Source organism: Vipera ursinii, assembly GCF_947247035.1.
Source record: "Vipera ursinii genome assembly, chromosome: 5".
Taxonomy (NCBI): Eukaryota; Metazoa; Chordata; class Lepidosauria; order Squamata; family Viperidae; genus Vipera; species Vipera ursinii.
Window position 1 is genome coordinate 92,127,557 of NC_139518.1, and position 24,049 is coordinate 92,151,605.

General features: G+C 44.4%; 1 protein-coding gene across 1 annotated transcript; it reads left to right on the forward strand.

Moving 5' to 3' along the window:
* Positions 1-757: 757 nt before the first annotated feature.
* Positions 758-20,295, forward strand: RHOBTB1 (Rho related BTB domain containing 1; the record flags this gene model as incomplete). Its single annotated transcript, XM_083364203.1, has 9 exons — positions 758-949; positions 4,619-4,722; positions 7,837-8,022; positions 8,427-9,370; positions 11,791-11,909; positions 17,425-17,575; positions 18,183-18,271; positions 19,127-19,232; positions 20,126-20,295. The coding sequence occupies 9 exons, from the start codon at positions 758-760 to the stop codon at positions 20,293-20,295; spliced, it is 2,061 nt and encodes a 686-aa protein (XP_083220329.1).
* Between the last annotated feature and the right edge of the window lie 3,754 nt (positions 20,296-24,049).

Consider the following 24,049-nt stretch of genomic DNA (forward strand, 5'->3'; position numbering starts at 1 on the left):
CAAAGTATTTCTGTTTAAGACAATTTTAACATTAGTGTATTGTACGACACAACAAATTGGATTTTCTCCTAATCTTAAATAGAGGTGAATTTCGTTTGTTTCTTTCTGCTCTTTCAAAAGGCTAGAGGTGAATCCTCCAAAATGTTATATTTGTGTATTAATTTCATTGACCCAAGTTCAGAGCATTGCAGCCTTGTAGCTGAAGTGCATGACTTGGGCCAGGAAAATCTCTCGGGGGGGGGATGGGGGAGGGGGGCTCTTGTGGGGGGAGGGGGTTCTATAACATTCAGAAGTACGTTGGGTTATTTTTTTTAATCACCAGTTTGGGGCTTGCTCAGAATCTTGTGCTAATGAAGATTCTTGATTTGTTTTCTCTGGTAATATGCAGCTGTTTCGTTTTGTAACTTCCTAACTTTGCCTTTTGATTTTGCCTTGGAGGCATACTCCTGAGGACGGGTATAAACATGACTGAAACTTCAAGCGTCGAGCAGCTTGCAGGCTGAGACTTCTGCTGTCCGGCCAGTAACCTGCACTCGGTCCTGTTTTCTCTTCTCTAAGCAAGCCTGTGTTTATAGGAAACTGAATGAAGGCCAGGGACGGGCCTGCCTGGTTTATGAGCTGGGTGAGGTTTATAAGTCAGCCTTGACAAGATGCAGCTCCCATTTTGGCCTTCAAAAAGTCAAAGAGGGTGCTAGCCAATTGAGAAGCTTCTCTGAGGTGGTAACCAGAGTTCTGGTCTTCTTGCAGGCCCTGGTAGATGGATATTGACATGGACTACGAAAGACCAAATGTTGAAACCATCAAATGCGTGGTTGTCGGGGATAATGCAGTGGGCAAAACTCGTCTGATCTGTGCAAGAGCCTGCAACACTACCTTGAACCAGTACCAACTGCTGGCAACCCACGTCCCAACGGTCTGGGCAATTGATCAGTATCGAGTCTGCCAAGAGGTAGGTGTGGCTTTAATTTTGAGGCCCCGTCTAGAAGGGATATGGATGGAAAGAATGGGCTGGATGGAAGGAATTCCAGAGAGAGGAGTACATTAGATCAGGGCTTTTCAACCAGGGGTATGGGTACCACCTGTGGTACATTGGCACCTGGCAGGTGGTACGCAAGCATCCCAGAAAAGTGGTAGTGGGGGAGGGGAATGAGCTGAACCGGTGGCAACACAGCGCAAGCCTGACTGAGAGATGGTTGGAGCTGCAGGGCTGTCAGGGCTCAGTGGAAGTTCCAGGATCAGTGCTTCTTCGGGGCTGTCAGGGCTCAGGGAAGTGCTGGGATCAGTGCCAGGCTCCAGCTGGAGCTCGGCGCTGATCCTGGCGCTTCTGCTGAGCCCAAAAGAAGCGCCGATCAGCTGGAATGTTGCAGCATCTCCAGGGTCTTGTGATTTACATTCAGATGCTTGGCAACTGATTCATATTTATGACAGTCACAGTGTCCCAGGGTCATGTGAAGTGACCAAAACCTGCTGCAACCACCCAGCAGATGGGGGGGGATAAAAACCAAATCCCCCACCCCACCCCTGCTGCCAATCCTCAACAGAAATGCTCACAACAATGAAAACTTCGGACAGGAGGAAGAGCACCGCCGGGCGGGCAGGCAGGTGTCTTGCTCGGCTGTGGCTTGGGGGGCAATTTTTTCAGTGCCATTGTAACTTTGAACAGTCACTATGCGAACTGTTGTAAGTCGAGGACTACCTGTACTTTGTCACTTTTTTCCTTTTTTTTTTTTTTGGTCATCAAGTTTTTGACACCTTGCTTGCCGACTGGTGGTACTCGGATGTTGCCATATCCTAAAAGTGGTACAATGGGTGAAAAGGTTGAAAAGCCCTGTATTGGATTAAAGCAGGCCAGAGTACTTAGTACTTACTTCTACTGTACTTAGAAAATGTATGTGGAAATACTTCAAGTACTTACCTGCTGCCTTTGCATGCTTATATCCAGTGGTTTTTTTTTGTAAAAGAAAAAGGTGCCGGAACTCACACATGTCATACAACCCACCTTGCCTACCCTACAAGGTTCCATCCCAAAAAAGGTGCCGGAACTCCGTTCGGAGCGTTCTATGAGAAAAAAAGCCCTGCTATATCATTGCTACCTGGTGGAAGGTGCATCCTATTCTTGCAAACCTGTGCTATTGAAGATTCAGATCTTCTGGCCAACCTAATCTCCCTTTTCCATCTTTTTAGCTGCAGTTAACTGTCCAAAGAAATTCCCCCCAAATCGTTGTATGCAAAAATAGTTGGTAAAGAAGGCATTCCAACCTGTGTGATCTAAAAATTTATAGGGTTGCATTTTTTGTGCAACTGTTATAGTCCAGCAATTCTACCCCAGCTGATTGGTCTTCTTCATAAACTCTATGCTGGGTCTTCAATCTGCCATCCATCCATCATACTCTTTGCAACCGTATATTACCTTCATGCCAGACTTTAATGATGTAGTTTTCTTTTGTGTTCCCCACAGATATATTAAAATGTTGCATAATTATTGCTCATTTCACTAATCATTTGTTGCACTGATTTCATCGGAGGCTGGTGTTAGACTCTAGGCTTAAATCTTTTGTTAAGAAATTGTGTTATGTATAAATACATGAAATCTCTCATCTTAGCCCCAGATTAAACCATGACTGCTGCTGACCACAGTTTAGATTGTATCTGAAAGTCAACATTTTATTATGCATGTCTGCTTCATTTAAGCTTTATAAATTCTTCTGCATAGCACAGTAAACTCTGGAGAAAGACTGATGGCCATGTGTTATAAAGGTAAAGGTAAAGGTTCCCCTGCACGTGCGTGCTAGTTGTTTCCAACTCTAGGGGCCGGTGCTCATCTCCGTTTCAAAGCCGAAGAGCCAGCGCTTGTCCGAGGACGTCTCCGTGGTCATGTGGCCGGCATGACTAGACACCAAAGGCTCACAGAACGCTGTTACCTTCCCACCGTAGTGGTCCCTATTTTTCTACTTGCATTTTTTACGTGCTTTCGAACTGCTAGGTTGGCAGAAGCTGGGACGAGTAACAGGCGCTCACTCTGTTATGCGGCACTGGGGATTCGAACAATAGAACAATATTTATTTCAAATAATACTTGCTGGGTTTTGGCAGCTGATCACAAATAATGATTTCTTTTTTGTAATACATTTTATTGATTTTTTAAAACATAAATCATTTAATAATTGGTGAACAGTGTGCTGTCGGGGTTACATTTGTAAAACAAGCATTAACAATTGATTTCTATAATCCATAATCCACATAATGATTTTAGTTGATTTCCTCTTTTCTCAAAATATCTTCTTTTGCAAACATTGAGTTAATACAATTCTTATTGTTTTGTTAGATAACAATTAAATATATAATTTCCCCCCAATATTCCTAAAAATAATCACATCAATATAATATTTCTTTTCTATCCAATCATTCTGGTTGCCTTATCATAGATCCTGTTACAGTCCTTATTTTAATTTGTTTCTCCCACCAAATTCTAGGTATTCTTACTGGTTAAGATTTTCTCAAAAATTAATTACATTTAAAAATTTAACTCTATTTTTCCATATGAACCATCTCACACTTTTACATTTCTTAAGGAATAGATAAAACAATGAAAAAAGGAGAGCAAGAGTAAAGAAACATAAAAAATAACATACTACTTAAAATATATATGCCTCCTAAGCTAATATATATTTATTTCCTAAATTTCCTACTTTTTTAACCACAATTAAAAATATCTTTAATGTTTAAACGTTCCATTTAATACATCTAGTCATCTAGTCCTTTAACTCTTATTCAAAACATTTTTATCCGTTATAATTTTCTTAAGTTCAATCACATTTAAGTATCTAAAACGTTTCCTTTATCTAAGTTATTTCAACTTTTTTATATTACTCATATCAAGAAAGAAAACAAAAAAGGGGGAAAAGCATACTAAACTATTTAGGGAATTCATCCCTCTTAAAAGGTAAAGGTTCCCCCGCACATGCGTGCTAGTTGTTTCCGACTCTAGGGGCCGGTGCTCATCTCCGTTTCAAAGCCGAAGAGCCAGCGCTTGTCCGAGGACGTCTCCGTGGTCATGTGGCCGGCATGACTAGACGCCAAAGGCGCACGGAACGCTGTTACCTTCCCACCGTAGTGGTCCCTATTTTTCTACTTGCATTTTTATGTGCTTTTGAACTGCTAGGTTGGCAGAAGCTGGGACGAGTAACAGGCGCTCACTCTGTTACGTGGCACTCGGGATTTGACCTGCCAAACTGCCAACCTTCTGATCAACAAGCTCAGCGTCCTAACCCACTGAGCCACCGCGTCCCTTTCATCCCTCTTAGAATGACATATATATTCCAAAACCTTTCTATTTCTTTAACCATATTCAAACAAATGTTTTCTTTTTAAGTGTTCTCTCTGGTAAGTCCCATCATCTATTTTCTTGGTTGATATAATGATTTCTTGCTTTGAGCTCCTTCCGATCAAAATTTGGCAGGTTATCTGAACTGAACATCTGGTCTCCAACCAGAAGTTGGCATCTTCGCAACTTACTACTGTTAGGATCATCTTCCATCCCTGACTATAACTTGGCTGGCATGAAATTTTTTTCTGCTTCTACCGCAAACCTTTATCTTACAGACGTGTCTCCATTCCAGGTTCTTGAACGATCCCGTGATGTAGTTGACGAAGTGAGTGTTTCTCTCAGGCTCTGGGACACATTTGGAGACCACCACAAAGACCGACGTTTCGCTTACGGAAGGTCAGTCTAAGTTAGGTGCCCCTTTTGTGGCAAGCAAGCTAATAGGAGAATAATGAATCTGAACAAAATACTATATATTTCATGGGTAATCCACAAACAGTGTGAAGAAGAAACAGCACTATTAAATGAATAATTAAATTAACTATTGCATAATTAAATTAATGACTACATTTACTATTTTTATTTACTTGGCTGATCATAAAGAACAGTTACTGCTGAACTGGGAGAGTTTTGAAAAACTGTGAAGGGAGAAACCTTGCTTATCATTTTCAGAAAAGTGGGATCAGACTAATGAGGAAGGTCTAGCTTGGTTATTAACTAAATTCCATGTTAGTATAAATCAGACATGTCAAACTCGCGACGTTACGTGACATCGCGCAATGTATTGGGACAGTTTTGCCATTGCCGGCAATGGGGTGAGAGTGGCTTCCAGATGACACGTCCGGCCCGTGGGCCGGCAGTTTGACATCCCTGGTATAAATGAAGAATATTTGGTCATTCTAAATGCATTAGATCAGACATGTCAAACACAAGGCCCGGGGGCCAAATCCGGCCCGCGAAGTGGTTTCATGTGGCCCGCGAAGCCATCCTGGAAACAGTGAGGGAACGGCCCCCACTGCCTTGGCCCTGGCCCAGAGAGCCTCCTTCTGCCAGAGACCCTCAGATCTGTCCCACTCCTGCCCAGGCCCCCATAGGCACCCTTGATACGAACGATGTAGAGCTGGCCACGCCCACCCAGTAGGCCATACGCACTCTAGCCACGCCCACCCAGTAGGCCACACCCACCCTGGCCATACCCACCCGGCCCCCTGAGGGCAACCACAATGCTGATGTGGCCCTCAATGAAATTGAGTTTGACACCCCTGCATTAGATGATATACAGTATAGTCTTTATAAGTAAAGGCTGGTGCTCATCTCCATTTCAAAGCCGAAGAGCCAGCGTTTGTCCGAGGATGTCTCCATGGTCATGTGGCCAGCATGACTAGATGCCAAAGGCACATGGAACGCTGTTACCTTCCCACCATAGTGGTCCCTATTTTACTACTTGCATTTTTTTACGTGCTTTCGAACTGCTAGGTTGGCAGAAGCTGGGACGAGTAACAGACGCTCACTCTGCTACGCGGCACTTGGGATTCGACCCGCCAAACTGCCGACCTTCTGATCGACAAGCTCAGCATCCTAACCCACTGAGCCACCGCATCTTTATAGTCTTTATAGGACCAGAAATCAACGCTAGTTTAAAATTCCTGCAAACAATGAATTTGAGATTCATTGAAACTCTTTCAGACTTTCTCCCTGTTTTGGTTCCTTTTTAATTTAAAAGTTACCAAAAAGAACAGACTTTGTGGATGAGTCTGAAACTCCTTTATGTCCTAATTGCACGCATGTCAAATACATTAACATCAATCTTGGCAACAGAAAATTGAGATCCAGAAATTCTTTTTGAACAGGTCTCAAAAGTGATTTGTTATGTGCCACAGAAGAGGATGAAGCACAAAGGCTGATCAGATTGGCCTCATAGGCTTTTGTGCCCAAGCAGATGTTCGGCTGCTGAAGCTTCATTGACATTAATACTTTTGGTTTAATATTGATTTCTTTGTTCTAGAAGATGGTGCTCTAATCTGCAGAAGGTTAAACAGGCTTCCCTAACTCAGTGCCCACTCAGTCCATTGGGCTTCAGCTCCCATAATTCCCAAGCAATAGGGCTAATTGCTGTGCCAATCAGGAGTTGAAGTCTGACGCATCTATACAGCATTAGGTTGAGAATCAAGTAGGAGGGGAGATTGGGAATATTTGTGGATTTCCTTCCAAAAGCAACCCCAATCCATTGAGCTCCGAGTGTGCATCACCTCCCTCATCAGTACCACATTTCTGGCTTAATATTTCCAAGAGTTGCTTTGGGAGAAGCTCCAAAATGAGATGCAGCTGCAGGAATTCTTCGCAGCAATGCCACAGTCTTGGGAACCCTACAACCAGGGCAGAACACCAAAGTGGTGGTGGTGGGGCTGGTGCAGGGAGATGGGGCCTTCAGCTGCTTCCAGTTCACCAAAGTGGTGTATCATGGGGAGCAGGAAGAGTAGCCAAGGTCATAAAAGGCACAAAGGATTTTGGTGGAACAGACGTCTCAGGAATGTTGACCATTTGCCTTCTCTGGCTCAGCTCATAGTACCTTCTGGGGAATAAGTAATTTAACAACCAGGTTTAACAGCCTTCCCAGCCTTGGTTAACAAATACAGTTAAATATTTAAACAACATTTAAATGCCTTTTCTAAAGGTTGCAAAATAGATGGCAGAGACATTGCCCCTTTGCCAAATACCTGTATGCTTAAAATTCAGTCTTATTGATTCGGCAGGGTTATGTGGATCCTTGATTCTCCTCCTGGAGGCGCCTTCTGATACACAATGAAACACATTGTCACTAAGCAGTTGGGTTGAGACGGGAGGACAGAGCCAGGTGGCTGGATGGAGTCACTGAAGCAGTAGGCATGAGCTTAAATAGACTCCAGAAGATGGTAGAGGACAGGAAGGCCTGGACGAACATTGTCCATAGGGTCGCAATGGGTCGGACATGACTCCGCAACTAACAACAACAAATGGTTCAAGCCAGAGATAGTTGGTGACTAGTAAAAATGTCCTCCTAGGGAGCAGCTGATGACCCATTCAAAGTCAGATATGATCCTCCTGGGCTCAGATTTCAGGGGACGCTACTTGTGTGGTGGATTTTGAGGGCCACCAGCAAGCATTTCAAAACAAAGCCAAGCAATTGGTTGTCACAGCAGTTTGTGTATTGAGAAGAGGTCCAAATCACATTCTTTTCCCAACTCCCTTTTCTCGATTCAGGAAGGGAGGGAAGGAGGGGCTCTAAAATATATTCCTAATGCAGAAAGAAGGAAAACGCTGCTTTGTAAATACTCGTCTCCATAAAAACACCTGAACAGAGAAACACGGTGCCTGAGTCACACTTTGGGTTGGAAGGGTGCGGGGAGAGTAAGATTTATTAATTTTTTCCCCCTGTGAACCCTGAACCTTGAATTTTCCCTCTCTCCACCCATTTTTGAACAAAGCAATTGAGATATAAAGTTTATTTAAAACAAATAATATTTTGTCTTGCAGATCTGACGTTGTGGTGTTGTGCTTCTCCATTGCTAATCCTAACTCCCTGAATCATGTGAAGACGATGTGGTGTCAAGAGATCAAGCACTTCTGTCCTCGGACCCCTGTGATTCTGGTGGGCTGCCAACTGGACCTTCGCTATGCTGATCTGGAAGCCGTCAATCGAGCCAGGAGGCCATTGGCAAGGTAGAGTTGAATGCAGATAAAACTTTTTTCCCCAGTGGCAAGGCAAAGCTGGACCTTTGCAGAAAAGGCCACATCTTGGCTCCTAAAGGAAGCATTTGAAATGGCCTTGCATGTCTAATTTCTTTACTTTATAATACAATACATCAAGATAAGAACAAAATTAATAGCAAATGAATTAACCATTCCATACCTTGGGAAGGGGCCTTTCAAATGGGCAGGAGGTCTTCTCAGATGTTGAAGACTTTGGGCATCAACACCTGTGGCCTTCATGGTGCATCCAGAAAGGGAAAGCATGAAGGCCAAAGGATCACAAGACTGCATCCTTTGATGGGTGGGGTCCACTAGTTCTATTCAGTGAGCCTGACCAAGGTGTCCTCTTCTTTTTCACTCCATTTTGTTTGCAGGCCTATCAAGAGGGGAGACATCCTGCCACCAGAAAGAGGGAGGGAAGTTGCTAAAGAGCTTGGAATACCCTATTATGAAACCAGCGTCTTTGATCAGTTTGGCATCAAGGATGTGTTTGATAATGCAATCCGAGCGGCCCTGATTTCCAGGAGACATCTGCAGTTCTGGAAATCCCATTTGAAGAAAGTCCAGAAACCTCTGCTCCAAGCTCCATTTCTACCTCCAAAGGCTCCTCCCCCTGTTATAAAGATCCCAGAGTGTCCCATCCTCAAGATCAATGATGTGGGATACTTACTGGACAATCCCCTGTGTGCAGATGTGCTCTTTATTCTTCAGGAACAGACTCAGATTTTTGCTCACAAAATCTACTTAGCTACCTCTTCATCCAAGTTTTATGACCTTTTCTTAATGGAATGTGAAGAAACACCAGGCTTGACTGAAAGCTTTTGTAGCAAAGGTAGCAATCTCCCAACCAGAATCTGTAGCCTTGAAGCAGTTGATCAGGGCGCTGAAGGGGCAGCTGCACCACCTTCTGTTTCGGCTGAGGGCCTCCAGGTGGAGCCTGAAGCAGGAGAAGCCACCTGCCCAAAACAGGGTCCCACGCTCTGGGGAAAAGGTTTCATTAGCCTACATCAAGAGATGCAGATTAACCCTGTTTCAAAGAGGGTCTGTGCAGTGACGGTTGTCAAGATGGAGGCTTCCATCCAACCAGGACCTTTTAAAACCGTCCTGCATTTTTTATACACCGGGCAGCTGGATGAAAACGAAAGGGACCTCACCCGGGTAGCTCAAATTGCTGAGATCCTGGAAGTGTTTGACTTGCGGATGATGGTAGAAAATATTACCAACAAGGAAGCCTTCATGAACCAGGAAATTACAAAGGCTTTCCATGTCCGGAAGGCGAACAGAATAAAAGAATGCCTCTGTAAGGAGACATTTTCTGGTGAGTCTACACAGAAATATCCTTCTACCTTGCATTTGTTACGATGCTAATAAGGACACCTGGGATAGTTTTGTGCAAACCAAGATGCAATTCGAACATTCTGAAGGGTTCGGGAAGGGAAGTTTGGTGCCCACGGCCTAAAATTGTGCCCTACGACAGGTAATGATGTATTCCTTGATGCTAACACATAGGGATGCGGTGGCTCAGAGGGTTAGGACGCTGAGCTTGTCGATCAGACGGTCGGCAGTTTGGCGGGTCGAATCCCGAGTGCCGCGTAACAGAGCGAGCGCCTGTTACTCGTCCCAGCTTCTGCCAACCTAGCAGTTCGAAAGCACGTAAAAATGCAAGTAGAAAAATAGGGACCACTACAGTGGGAAGGTAACAGCACTCCGTGCACCTTTGGCATCTAGTCATGCCGGCCACATGACCGCGGAGACGTCCTTGGACAAGCGCTGGCTCTTCGGCTTTGAAACGGAGATGAGCACCGGCCCCTAGAGTCGGAAACGACTAGCACACATGTGCGGGGGAACCTTTACCTTTACCTTAACACAATACATCTTTACATAAAAAGGCAAATCTGCCCCTCCACCCAATCATTTTCGAAACCTGGAGAGCGTTGTCCTCCAGTTGTAGAATGGGAGGAAGGTGCAGATGCTGTTGAAAGAGAGATGCAAGTGTGGGTCTCTTCCTCTGCTTGGAAGGCAGTCTGATTCTGTTCAAGCTTTGGGGAAAAGTCAGAATTCACAGGGAGACGGGCAGAAATAGGAGACCTCTTCCTGCTTTCCTTCTTTGCTGGCCCTGTTGCAGGAGGTGTGGGTGCCTTTGACTGTCAGCTCCTCAAGGCATCTAGCGGGTGACCGTGCTTGGGCTCCTGATGAATTTTAGCTCCTTTGGTGATAACTGGATAGGGCTTCCTTTCTTTTCTTTCTTCTCTGTCCGCTTCCTTCTTCTTTTGCTTCATCTTAATCCAGTTTTGTTTCCCCTTTCTCTTTTATTCTTCCACTGCCAGAATTAAAATTTTAGCTTTTGGGAGGTGAGGGGGTGAGGGATGGAAGCCTCCGCCTCCAACGGTTTACAAGGGCTGTTTTGTTTGCAAGGATAGCGGTGTAACTCTCTAGCCCTTAGCTTTCAGTATATGGGAAATGATGTTTTATCAAGTACAGTTATGGTCCATTTGATTCAAGAGGGTCTCCGTCAGTAGTCCTTCAGACAGGAGATCTTCCCAGCTCTTCTGGGCTACATCTGAGTCTCTCTGCCATGACACAGCTGCTCGACTGATGAGCTGTCTTTCTCTTCAGCTAATTCTGGGACTTGCAGCTGTTTGAGTGGAATACAGTTGTGCTGGTCAGAGTAAACAGCTACTTTAGGAATTAAGAACTGTCCCCTTAAGGGCTAGCCTTTTGGGTAATGTAGTTTTAAGTTACTTGGTCACATCTGTGTTTTGGGATTGGCCATTGGGAGGGACTTCTGATTGGCTACCTGGGATTACTAGCTACGTGCAGGCCAGCAGGGTTGTTATGAATTCCAGCCATGGGAGCTGTTTGCTCCTTCAATATGGGAAATACTACTTCTTTTCACCTATGTGTGAAAAGATTATGAAATGTGCTTCAGAAGAATCTCATCAGTAACTGTGAGTTAGTGTTTAGAGAATGCCTGATGAATTCAAGTAATCTGCATGAAACCCTTTCTGTGGAGTTTATCTGCCTGTATCAAGCAACAGTAGCCCCCTTTGCTTGAGACAGAACAACAGTATATGAGTGTAGATTGAAAGATAATTAAATAACAAGTATTTGGGGCTACAGGAGCTTAGCAGCCAAAGAATATGGAAAATACAAGGTACATGTGTCATCTAGTGGCCATATGGAGTTTTGCAACTAAGGTTAAGAAGCTTTAATGTTAGAACCCGCATTTGGGGGACTTGAACTGCAACTGGGGAGACCAGGATCAAGTCCATGATGGTCCCCTGGTTGATTTGGGGCCAGCCACCCTCCACTCAACCTACTTCACAGGGTTGTGATTTCAGACAGGAACAAAGGGAGATCCCCATCTAAGCCACCTCAAGACAGAATATAAATATTATTATTAGCAATACTACTACTGTGTTGTGGCATTTACATTGCCCATGAAACTGTGATACATTTGACACATTTTAATTTTTGCCAGTGAAACTCTTGATAACCTCAGTAAACAAGAACTCCTGGCATGGTTCCTGTGATGGAAGCTCAGAGTTTAATTGCCTTGTTGCTCATTTAAACATTAATATTTGCCCTTCCGGATGTCCTCAATGAAGGCCCTTCTTTGCAGGAATTCTGTAAAATAGCAGATCGTGTGCTTTCTTCCATGTTCTTTCTGACTCACACATTTGACTGCAAGCACCAGCAGTCACAGGTTGTGATTGTGTTCCTTTGATCCCTTAACAGATGTGAAATTTGTGTTGGAAGATGGAAAGATAAATGCTCATAAACCACTTCTAATCTGTAGCTGTGAATGGATGTCTGCAATGTTTGGAGGATCCTTTGTGGAAAGCTCGAACAGTGAGGTACCGTATTTGTCCTCTTTGGCCTGTAACCTCCAAGCTTTGGTCTGGAGAAGGAACTTGCTTTAGGTTGCAAGGACTCAAAGGGCATGGGGGTCCCTTGGTGATGTCTCTTTGGGGACCCCTCTTCTCCAGTCTGGAGTTGGTGGGATGGGGAGGTTGGAAGTGGAAAAGCTGGTCTCCCATCAGATCTCAGTCCCAGGAGTGAAAAAAGCCAAACACCATGGTGAACCGGTTGAACCTCCTCTTCATTCAATTCTGCCTAATTTGTAAAACTGGCGCTGCCTTAAACGTGAAATGTTAGAAAGATCAGTGGGTCACCAGGCTATCCAAGAGAACAATTTTCATTTCCTACCTTGGCATGAAGTATTGGAGTGAAGCATTGAAAGACGAGGAGCAGAAGGAAAGAAGCCACTGTGCTTATTAATGACCTCAAAGAACGGCAATAGCAGCTTTGGTGAATTTTTAGCACCATCTAAAATTATCTTCTCATTATTCCTTATATTTCAAGGGAGGGAGAGAGGGAGAGAGGGAGGGAAAGAGAAAGAGAGAGAGAGAGGGAGGGAGGGAGGGAGGGAGGGAGGGAGATATTATATACTTAATATTCTGGAAGCTGTTTTCCACTAAAAAAAAACTCTCATTACTTTTGAAACAGCAGTAAGCATAATTCCCTCCCTGGAGGCACCCCCAGCAGGTGGTTCATTAAAAATACATACCTTGATTCAGTAAGCTGTGCTCTAAAACACACACACACACACACACACACACACACACACAATCTGGTTCCTAATTATAACCACTAATAACGTGCATTCTTCTTGGTAATCTTAAATATTAATTGCAAAGCCGTATTTTTTCATAGCACATGAAGGTCTCTGTGCCCATCGTCTTTCGCTGCCTTGTTTGGGGTGAGTGATGGGAAAGGAAGGAGCAGAGGCTGGTTCAAGAAGTGGGCAGTATGTGAAGACTGAGGTAGTTCCACATAAATATAATGAGCCCCTTCTAATTTATTTATTGTTCTGAAATTCTGCAGGAAGAACAGGTTATTTGCAGCATTAAGTTAGGCATTTGTGCTCAGTCTCTGTAACAGCCAGTAAAAAAAAAAGTGGGGGAGGAGGAAATCTCCTCTCCTGAATCATTGCTGAGATGGTGGGTCTTGATCCTCCTCTAGTGGCAACTCTACATGTTCTCCCTGGCTTTGTATGTTTTATAAAGTGGTTGTCATGAATGCTTGTGTCTAGTGGAATGTCCTCTAAGAAATTAGGGAACGGTTGCTGGAATTGGGTATGTGTAGTTTAACGAAGAGAAGGGTGAGGGGTGACATGATAGCAGTGTTCCAATATCTCAGGGGCTGCCACAAAGAAGAGGGAGTCAAGCTATTCTCCAAAGCACCTGAAAGCAGGACAAGAAGCAACGGATGGAAACTAGTCAAGGAGAGAAGCAACCTAGAACTAAGGAGAAATTTTATGACAGTAAGAACAATTAACCAGTGGAACAACCTGCCTCCAGAAGTGGTGAATGCTCCAACACTGGAAGCTTTTAAGAAGAGACTGGACAGCCATTTGCCTGAAATGGTATAAGGTTTCCTGCCTGAACAGGGGGTTGGACTAGATGACCTCCAAGGTCCCTTCCAACTTTATTATTATTATTATTAAATTGCATGGGTAATGCAAGAACTTTGTGCGGGGGTCATCTCCACCAGAGCAGAAACCCTGGAGAAGAGTTTGGACTCAAAGCACATGTAACTTTGTGACTGCCTCTCATCTAAGATCTGAGCCTGCTCTGTTTTTCCACAATCAGCCATGGGCTGTGATGAGGACATATGGTTCTTCTGTAGGAGAGGAGCCATTTGTCTCAACAGAACAATGCAACGAGTAACGGGATATCGAACAAGTCCAGGCTTGATTATCTGGATTGACCTTTGCCAATACTTTCTCCTTCTTGGACTTCAACCTGGCTTTCTGGGTTTAATTCAGAAGGAGGGAAGATGGGCAGTAAGTAACAAAAATCTTGAAAACCTGATGCATCAATGTGTTTTGAGGGAGCTTCTGCTCTTGCTTCACTCTGTTCCTTCCACTCCCCAGCATAAGCATTGATTCTTTGGAGAACATGACTTTGAAAGTGGGAAGAAAAAAAACCAAACCATTGGGGAATTATTGAAAGCAGTTGTCCTAGGAAAGGTAATACTGCAAAGGGCTGAAAAATAAACAGCTTCCCAGAAAGCATCTCTGAATTATTTTTAGCTTCATGGTCTTTATATTAAGGGTAGAAAATTGCTAACACAGGGCCCCAGAATAGAGTCCTTGACCTTGTTTGCACACTGTGTGCCTATGCATTCTTCATCATTTTCCAGCTTCGTCCCCTTCCTTGCAGGGACATTTGGCATAGATCCCTAATGTGTGGATATATGTCTGCCTGTGCACACATAACAAATGAGGAAAGGCTCTTTGCATTGTTCATTTGGGGAACTGGGCAATTGCCTCTTATCAAAGATCTGACCCTGCTCGGATTTTCCACAATCAGCCAGGCTTATGCTTCTGGTCCACAATTAGATTGATGCTTCTGGTTGTGCCACTTGGACACCTCTATGGGCACTTTTCATGAGCTCCAATATTTTATTTCAGTTGCTAAAGGGCAGTGGATGAGAACTTAGGGAGCTGAGGGTCCAGGGTACCACTTTTCGAAGATACAAATGATACCTTGGCAGGAGGCTTCCATGCGGAAGGGAAGTGATGGATGATTTGTCCATCTTTACAATGATTTTGTTGTCTGGCCTGATGCTGCAGCTTTCTAATAAAATGTATTGTGAGTGATGGAAGTCAGAGCTTTGCTGCTCATCGTTTAGCCATCAAGTTGGGAGGATTAGGAAAATAACTTAGAACTGAGTCATAAATTGGGCTCTTGAGACAGTCAAGTCTCCCAAAAATGAGAAGAAGGCATAGGAATGCAAACCAGCAAGAATAGCAGTTCAGGATTTAGCAAAACTGAATTACTGTATCAAGAGAATTTTGTTGCCCTGCTGCCTCCTGTGGTGGTTTTCTTCTCCCATGAAACTTCAAGCTCCATCACTTGCTTTCAAGCCATTGTTTCCTTTGCTGTTGAGGAGCTCTAAAAGTGAGTCCATCACAGGTTGCCTTCAGCTGCATTTTGATGAGACTTATTTGTGCTTGAGGAAGAGCTGGGAGCATCTGGCATAGAACAACCAGGTCTTTGAAGCAGATGCCCAGAGTTCCTTCTCTCTTCCTCCTCTGAGAACTGTTTCATTACGTGTTTCACCCAAGGTTTGCCTCCAGCACAGCCATTTTGTTTTGGCATCATAATAGTTCCTCAGATTTTGAAATATATCTATCAGCTCCCCCCAAATTGGATACTTTAGTGTAGAGCTTTCCATAGACAACCTTCATCTATTCTATCAGCCTCCTTGAAGTTGAGGTCAACTCTGCCCACTGTATGGACATAACCATGTCATTTTCTTAGCATATAGAACATAGAATAACAGAGTTGGAAGGGGCCTTGGAGATCTTCTAGTCCAACCCCCTGCTCGAGCAGGGGACCCTATACCATTTCAGATAAATGATTGTCCAGTCTCTTTTGGAAAGCCTCCAGAAGCCAAAACCTCTGAAGTCAACCTGTTCCATTGCTTGATTGCTCTCATCATTAGGAATTTTTTCCTTAGATCTAGGTTGATTCTCTCCTTGGTTAGTTTCCATCCATTGTTTCTCATCTTGTCATTTGATGCTTTGGAAAATAGTTTGTAGGAGCCCCTCAAATATGTGAACATTGCTATCCTGTCACCCCTGCTCCTTCTTTTCATTAGACTAGACATACCCAGTTCCTGTAAGTGTTTTTCATATGTTTTAGCCTCCAACCCCTAGTCATCTTTGTTGCTCTTCTCTGTACTCTTTCCAGAGTCTCATCATCTTTTTTATATTATGGCGACCAGAACTGGATGCAGTATTCCAAGTGTGGTCTTACTAAGGCTTTGTATAACAGTACTAGAACTTCATTTAATCTTGATTCTATCCTTATGTTAATGCAGCCTAGGACTGCATTGACTTTTTTTGGCTGTTGCCGCAAAGCCAAAAAACAATCATATTTAAATGATTGTCCACTAAAACTCCAAGATCCCTCTCACAATTACTGGCATTAAGCCAAGTTTTGCCTAGCTTGTATCTATACAGGTGGTTTTGGAAATGGCTTTCCATTTGCCATTTGCAAGTTTACCATTTACAAATTAAAATTTACAAATTTTACATTTGTAAATTTACCATTTACAAATGGTACACCTTCTGGGATGTCCAGTGTAGAGCTGTGGGTTTTCTCTTGGTCTCTAGAAAATGATTTTGCCACAAAGAACACAAAGAGGGTAAGAGGTATGCTAACATATTTGATTTCATCTTGTATAAGATGAGATCCTGATTAGTGCATTGCCTTGATGAAGCAAAACTTTCGAAGAAGGAAGGCCAAGATGACTCAATGAAGCAATAAATGGCTGAATTGCTGCCAAGATACTTTGCAAGGCCAAAGAACCAATTTTACTCTAACCGCATGAAAGCAGAATTATATGCAGAAGAAAGATTGTAAAAAGGTAGTATTAATTTAACACAAGGCTCCTCCTGATGGGATGGTAGATTTTTCATTCTAATAATTGTAGGCTTGGTAGTAGAACAAGCTGCCTTTGGGGATGATGCATTCCACTGAAAGTGTGGTTCATTAATGGGAATCAGGTCTGTGTTTTATGTTCAGGACTTTGAGCAACGGCTTAGTAAATCAACTAAATAGCAAGCCTGCTGTAGCGCAAATTTACAGTGGGAACTGTTTCTACAGCTCCAGCCTTAAGCTTCAGAACATGTTTGTACGTGAGTGTGTGTGTATGTACAAATTCCATAAGAACAGCTATTACTCATGAGGGAGCATCATAGCGTTGGGTTAGGGGTGTTTGTATTTTGGTGGTCTCCAATCTTAATTTAGATTTTAATCCTGCATAGTTTCCCATAGACCCAAGTAAATGTTCTGCATGTCTGAGATGAGATTTTTTTAAAGAATAATGATTGGTAGCTTGTGGCTACCTACGTTTTGAGATTGAGTCCTCTTTTAACTCCTCCCCCAGGTTCTGCCACTCCTTCCCCTACCCCTCCCCTCTTTTTCTAAACATCTTACAACCTAGGTCAGTGATGGTGAACCTTTTAGACACTCAGTGTCCAAAAACCACTCTGCCCTGTTCCTCCCCCGCCCCACTCCGGCTGCCATGTCCTTGGCTGCGCTGCTCTGTGTGGGCCACACCCAGGGGTGACTCTCCTCCGGGGGGGGCTGCTGGTGAGGAGGGGGCCGCAGGTGGAAGCGGGGCTGGGGCGACGGCGCGTGTGCCCATAGGGAGGGCTCTGCGTGCCGCCTCTGGCACGCGTGTCATAGGTTCAGCACCACTGACCTAGGTGGAAAATTTAACACAGCCCTCTTTCTCCTAGACTGGATTATTTCTCGCTCTGAACATTTAAAAATACCTTCCCCAACGTTTCAGGTTGTTCTCCCCAACATCACTAAGACTTCCATGCAAGCCGTCCTGGATTACCTGTACACCAAGCAACTGTCCTGCAGCCAGGATCTGGACCCCCTTGAATTAATTGCCCTGGCCAACCGATTCTGCCTGCCCCACTTGGCCGCGCTGGCAGGTGAGCCTCTCCAGCCTTTCGCCTTCCCCCCTCCCTGCTAGGCACCCGGGAAGGACCAGCTCTTGGCCGCTTTGTGTTCTGAATCTCAATCTACATTTCCAGTGAGGGAAACGTCGGTTGCCTCCACCCGATCTCTCTGTGCTGAATTAATTGAGTCCTCCCCCCTCCCCGAAATACGTGTGCCTGCTTAAGAGACCGAAAGCAAATAACAGGCTGCAGTTCACAATGCCCTTTAGGCAGCCTGATTATTCTTAATTGAAAGAGTGTGAATATTAAAGCTTCCATTGTAAATCTCTACTTTGAGAGCCTAATAACATCTTAAGCAATTGAGTTTCAGCAAATCCTGCAGACAGAAGCAGCCCAAGACCCGTTTATTACTCTAGCCTGACTTTGTTAATTATTGTGTTAGTGTTCTTGAAATTAACTATCATAATAGTTATCCCTCCTCTCCCCTGGCCTCAAGGAGAAGGGGCTGGCTGAGAGAGAGAGAGCGGTTGCAGCAGCAGACACGGCAAAGGCTGGGCCGGGAAGGGAAGGAGGGCCAGGTGGGAAACACAGGGGAGTGATTTCACAAGTGCAGCTCACGCTGGCTTCTCTCCCTCAACAGAGCAACACATGGTACAGGCACTCACCAGGACAGCTGCAAGCGGTGTTTGCGTAGATGGAGAAGTGTTGTGTGTTTTGGAAATAGCCCAGGTTGGTGTCACTCTACTGTAAATACTTTCCATGCTGGTGACAGTGTAAAAATTATGCACAGGTAGTCCCCGACTTAAAACCATTCGCCTACAGTACAACAGGACTCAAAAAAGGTGACTTATATAAGAGTGGTAAATCGAGGACTGCCCGTATTTCCTTTTGGTGAAGAATTTATGGATGGAGAGCTACTGTGTTCTTCCCCATGGGTGAAAAGAAGATTCCTTTTTCTTCAACATTACTTTTGGGGTAACAATTGCAAATGACCTGGGGACGTATAAGATACGTCCCCAGTGGTTTTTGTGCTCCTCAACCTGTTCCTTTTGAAAGGCTGAGGACACGACTTCTCACCACCTTAAAACCCCCGTTTTCAATCTGTCCTTAATGAGAAGGGGAATGTTTTTGAGGGAGGGAGATCGGCAGGCAGAATAAGAGCAGATTCCAGCTTCTCCAGAGTGGGAGATGGGGGGAAAAAAGAGGAACGCCCCGATGCTCTGGACTACAAGAATCAACTTGTGGTCAGCCTGGTTGGGATGACTGAGAGCAGTTTCAGGACCAAATACGAGGTGGCCGAGGGACATTTTCCTAAGTGAAATCCCTCCCTTTTTTGGCCCATCAGTTTCCTACTGCCAATATCTCCTCGTTTCCTCTGAGAGTAACATCTGTCCTCTCAGAAAATGCCCCTTGGAAACACTCACTGGGTTATCAGGATGGTTTGAGAAGCAGTCCCTGCTCCAGTGAAATGTCCAGCCTGAATGCCTGCTTCCCAAGAGGTCCCCCAAAGCTTCAGCAGTGGAGAAGGCTACACCCCTGGAATGTTCTCTTGCCTTGACTCACTCCCCTCTGCTTCTTTTCCAGTTCCACAATGCTAAACAGCTGGCAGCTTGGTGCTTGCATTACATCTGCACTAACTATAACAGTGTTTGTTCGAAGTTCCGAAAGGAAATTAAAATGAAGTCTCCTGGTAAGAAATTCTGGCAAACTTTCTCCCCAACCTTTTCTCAATATTTTATGTCTGCATTTGAAGTCCACCTGCAGACATTTATATGGTTTACTGCTTATGATAACATAACTTTAAAGACCTTTTTTTATATATACATAGCTGCAGAATCACTGTAATCTAAGAACGCATAATATTCAGCTGCAGAAATGATCCCACCCCTGAAGCTTCCTATGCTGTCTTTGGGACGCTTCAATTTCACACATTTTGATGATCTCTTCTGTAAACTAGGAAGGTCCATTTTGAGTTACGGCAGTCTAGCGTTTTGTGTCTTTCATAAAATGAACTACTGTGTTTCCTGGAAAATAAGACTGGGTTTTATATTAATGTTTGCTCCAAAACACACATTAGGGCTTATATTCTCCAGTTAGGGCTTATATTCGGGGAAAATAAGGTACTAAATGTGTCCATCTGACTGACGATCTTCACTGGGGTTCATTTTGGGGGTGGGGCTTATATTACGAGCATCCTGAAAAATCATGGTAGAGCTTATTTTCCGATTGGGTCTTATTTTGGGGGAAACACAGTGTCTCTTCTGAGTTTTCTATTGGAGAATATCCAAAAGTAGACACAGACAGCTATGCCCTCCACCACAAATAAGAAATCTCAGAAGTTCTCATCCCTTATCCTATAACAACTTGAAACTTGGTGGACTTTTGAAAAGAGATTCCCCCCCCCACACACACACACACAAGAAATCAGCACAAGATTTCAGATTCCGCATTCCGTGACTTTTGTGTGTGAATAGATAACGCATTGCCCTAGCTCTTTATCCTTCCAGAAAGTAGACAGGTTTTTAAGACTTTGCTGGTTCAAAATATTGACAAAACTTACTGAGTGTATCGTTTGTTCCCCAGACAATCAGGAATACTTTGAGAAGCACCGCTGGCCTCCCATTTGGTACCTCAAGGAGGAAGATCATTTCCAGCGGGTTAAGAAGGAGCGAGACAAGGAAGAACTGGCCCTCAATAAACATCACTCAAAAAGGAAGTGGTGCTTCTGGAGTTCCTCAACTGTCGTTGCCTGAATGGAGAGAAAGCCAACCCATCTTGGCTCACCTGGGGAAAAAAAATAGCTCTAGCATTGCTCCTGGGCACAGCTGGACCTGGTGGGACCCGCAAAGACTATGCTCCCCTTCGTTTCAGTGGGTCTCTCCCCAGACCAAAGGCGTAGCAGATTGGGCAAGAGAGACCGGGAGGCACCACTTGTATTCCACCTGAATTCAGGGATCACCAAAGGTTAGGAAGCACAAGCTCACCTCAGTAGTGTACATCTCTTTCTTAGACCCTAACTCTGCCATTTCCATAAGCTGAAATTGGCACACACACACACACACACACACACACACACCCCTTTTATATTCAAGAACAAAAAATTCAACATCAGTGTTTTGATCTCTGACGTGAACCTATTTTTTTATACTTGTGAATGAGCATTTCTGTGCGGGGGGGGTCTGTAGGGGAAGGTCTTTAAATAATATGTCTGTGACATTTTCTCTCTGTGAGATTGCAAAATTAGCCAAGCCTTTAAATCATCTTTAAATCGTTTCTTTTCGCCACCCTTCGGTCACCGTAGTGCTGAAAGCAAAACAATGGCTTTAAAATTTCCCTGAAATTGATAACCTAGCAACATGTCCAATTCTGCTAGGTGAATGATGTTTTTCCTTCCCCAAGGACTGCATTTGTAATAATTAAATCCTTGTTCCTTTTGTCTGAAAAAAATGAGATCCATTAGCAACTGATGTCATTAGGATTGTAACTGTCAATCAGCCAAAGAACACAAAGTGTACAATTTTTTTTCCAGTTAGGTGATCCAATATGTATGTTGAATATTTGCCCTTTTAGGGCAGGAGGCAACTGCCAAGTGTAACTCTCTCCTTTTTATCTAGTTCAGGAATGAAATTAAGGAAAGTATCTTTTTCTCTTTCAAATCCAAAGGCAGGAACACTCTTTGCTAATTTTCTTTGGAAAAACGTCTGCATAATATTCTTTGGTTCATTATACATATTCACACGTGAAGGGCTCCTTAAATAAAATGACGTCTTCCATTTTTATTACTCTACGAAACAACAACCGTCCAGCCGCATTTCAATAGTGTCACTCTGGCCCAAATAATCCCATTTTTTTAAAAAAATGACAGCTTCTTAACTAAGTTGTCTGGGTGTCTTGTTGCTTCTAAAAATGCTAGGAAATCTTTCCTCTAAACCCCTGACGTTTTGGTAAATATCTTCTGCTGAAGACATATACGCAGACATCAGATTCCCAGCATTTTGGGGTGTTTTATATTAGCAGTTTTTCAAAAATACTTTAGGACAGACATGTCAAACACAAGGCCCGGGGGCCGGATGTGGCCCGCGAAGTGATTTCATGCGGCCCACGAAGCCATCCTGGAAAGAGTGAGGGAACGGCCCCCACTGCCTTGGCCCTGGCCCAGAGACCCTCCTTCTGCCAGAGACCCTCAGATCTGTCCCCCTCCTGCCCAGACCCCCATAGGCACCCTTGATGCGAACGATGTAGAGCTGGCCACGCCCACCCAGTAGGCCATATGCACTCTAGCCACGCCCACCCAGTAGGCCACGCCCACCCGGCCCCCTGAGGGCAACCGCAATGCTGATGCGGCCCTCAATGAAATTTGAGTTTGACACCCCTGCTTTAGGAGTAAATGGGCTACCACCTGGGACAGGACAGAGGGGGCTGGATTGGGAGACCTGAGGTTGTAGGGGTAGTCCTCGACTTACAACCACTCGCTTAGTGACCAAAGTTACAATGGACACCCCCCCCCCCTGCAAAAGGCACTTAGAGCCGGTTCCAAAGTTCCAACGCCTTCCCCCTCCCCTGCAGTCAGATGTCATTCGGGATGGTTGGCAGCCAGTCCCACATAGGCCACAATTTACGATGTTTGCCAGAAACCTGTGTTTACTTCCAGTTTCCGTCGGAAAGCACCCAGAGTCAACCATGACCAGTGGTGTTTGTTTAGCAATCGGGATGGTTACTTTACAACCATGGCACTCACTTAACATTATCACTGCAAAAAAAGGCAATTGAAGCTGGCCCAGTCACATGGTTATCTGCTTTATGACTGTCACAATTTACCACTGTAATTATAAGGCTCAATTATGGTCGTAAGTCGAAGACTACCCACCTCCCCTTTGGGCAGAGGTGAACCAGGGTGGCTCATTCCCTACCAGACAAGGAGATTGTGGGGAGTCAATGTGACGCTCCCATCTGTATTCTCTCAGTTCCTTAGAGGGGTATAAAGACCTTTTTTCAAAGCCTGCTCCTTCAACTATATATTTACAGGTAAAGCAGGTGAATAAATAATCCCCCATCAGCGAGGCAGATTTCTCAAGGAATCTTTCTCAGCTGCTGCTGAATCAGGAAACCTTTTCCACCTTCCCAGGGCCCAGAAGCGGAGGCCGCCGGCTCTGCTTCGGACACCAGGAGACTCGGAAATCTCTCCACTGTATACATTAAATAATCCATATTTTCAAAAACTCACGGTACTGTTTGTTACCAAGGGCTGGGAAGGCAAAGGGTATTTGCACGTTATCTATCATGTTTGGTCAAGGTTCACAAGAGGAAAGGCAGAGCAAGCTGAGGAAAAATCTGTGGCTCAGATTTCATCCCTTCGGCTCTCAAGAGCAAGAGGGATGCGCGCAAAGGGAGGTTTGTTCCTGTGGAGGAGAGCCTAAGGCTGCTTATGGCATCCTTCTGGAGTCCAATTTAGCAACCACCTCTGGACAGGGAAGCTCTGCGCTCAGCTTCTTACCTGTCCCATGAATCAATGCTCCAATACACAGAAGAGGCAGCCTATGGCAAAATGTTTGCACCCAGCGTGTTGTAGAAACGCCTGACAAAATCAATGGAGAGGAGTCATTGAACCAGTTATTTGCAATACCCAACGGTGGTTGAACTACTCAAGAGCTTCTAGAACCAAATGGCTGGTTCATTTGGTTTAATTCTGCCTGTGGCCTTTAAGCTTGGTGGGACTTACTTTTGTTTCTATTTTGGGAAAAGCATCTCAATAAAATGGTTTAGCTATACAATCTTGCCTCGACTCTCTCATTTTAAAGAATGTGTTAAAAGCCATTCACGCTTCTTTCCAGTCTTTCTAGAACTCTTGAGCCTGGACCCAACTTGGTCACACGGCCATGTATGATTGCAAGGCTTACAAAGACACAGAACCGGAGTATAAAGTTTTCATCCCAGGGATCTAAAGCCACCTTTGCTGCCTTGTGTTTGTTGCACAGGCACCTGTCCTAAGCCATACAGAGCACTTCAGGTGCAGGTCCTGGTGCCCTTTTGGACAGTTCAGAGCCCTTCCTTTCTCTCCCCCGCCCTCCACTAATTACAGGTTCCCCTTTGCAACTGAGGACCTGTTATTCTGGTAGCACAGTGCAGGCACCAAGGAAGCCCTCCAAATCCACCATTTCCTCCCGCTGGCCATGACTTCACCTTGCATCTTGTCTTCCTAAATTTGTTCATGAAAAGAATGTCCTAGAAGAAGGCAAAGTCTACGGAGGGGTTGAGGATTGGGCCCAGTGTAAAATATCTAAAAACACATTGGTGGCTGCAGACCTGCTCTTAGACAGGGAATGCATCCTTTAAGCCTTTCTTAAGAATGGATCAACTTTGAAAATTTAATTTGAATTGAGACGTTAAAAAGTTCTGCTGCTGTTTCCTACCTCTACATCTTGCTGAAGTTTGAAGTGGACATGTGCATGTCTTTTCTGATTGACTAAACCCGCCCCCCACACGCAAAAAAAATGTTGTACGCATTCA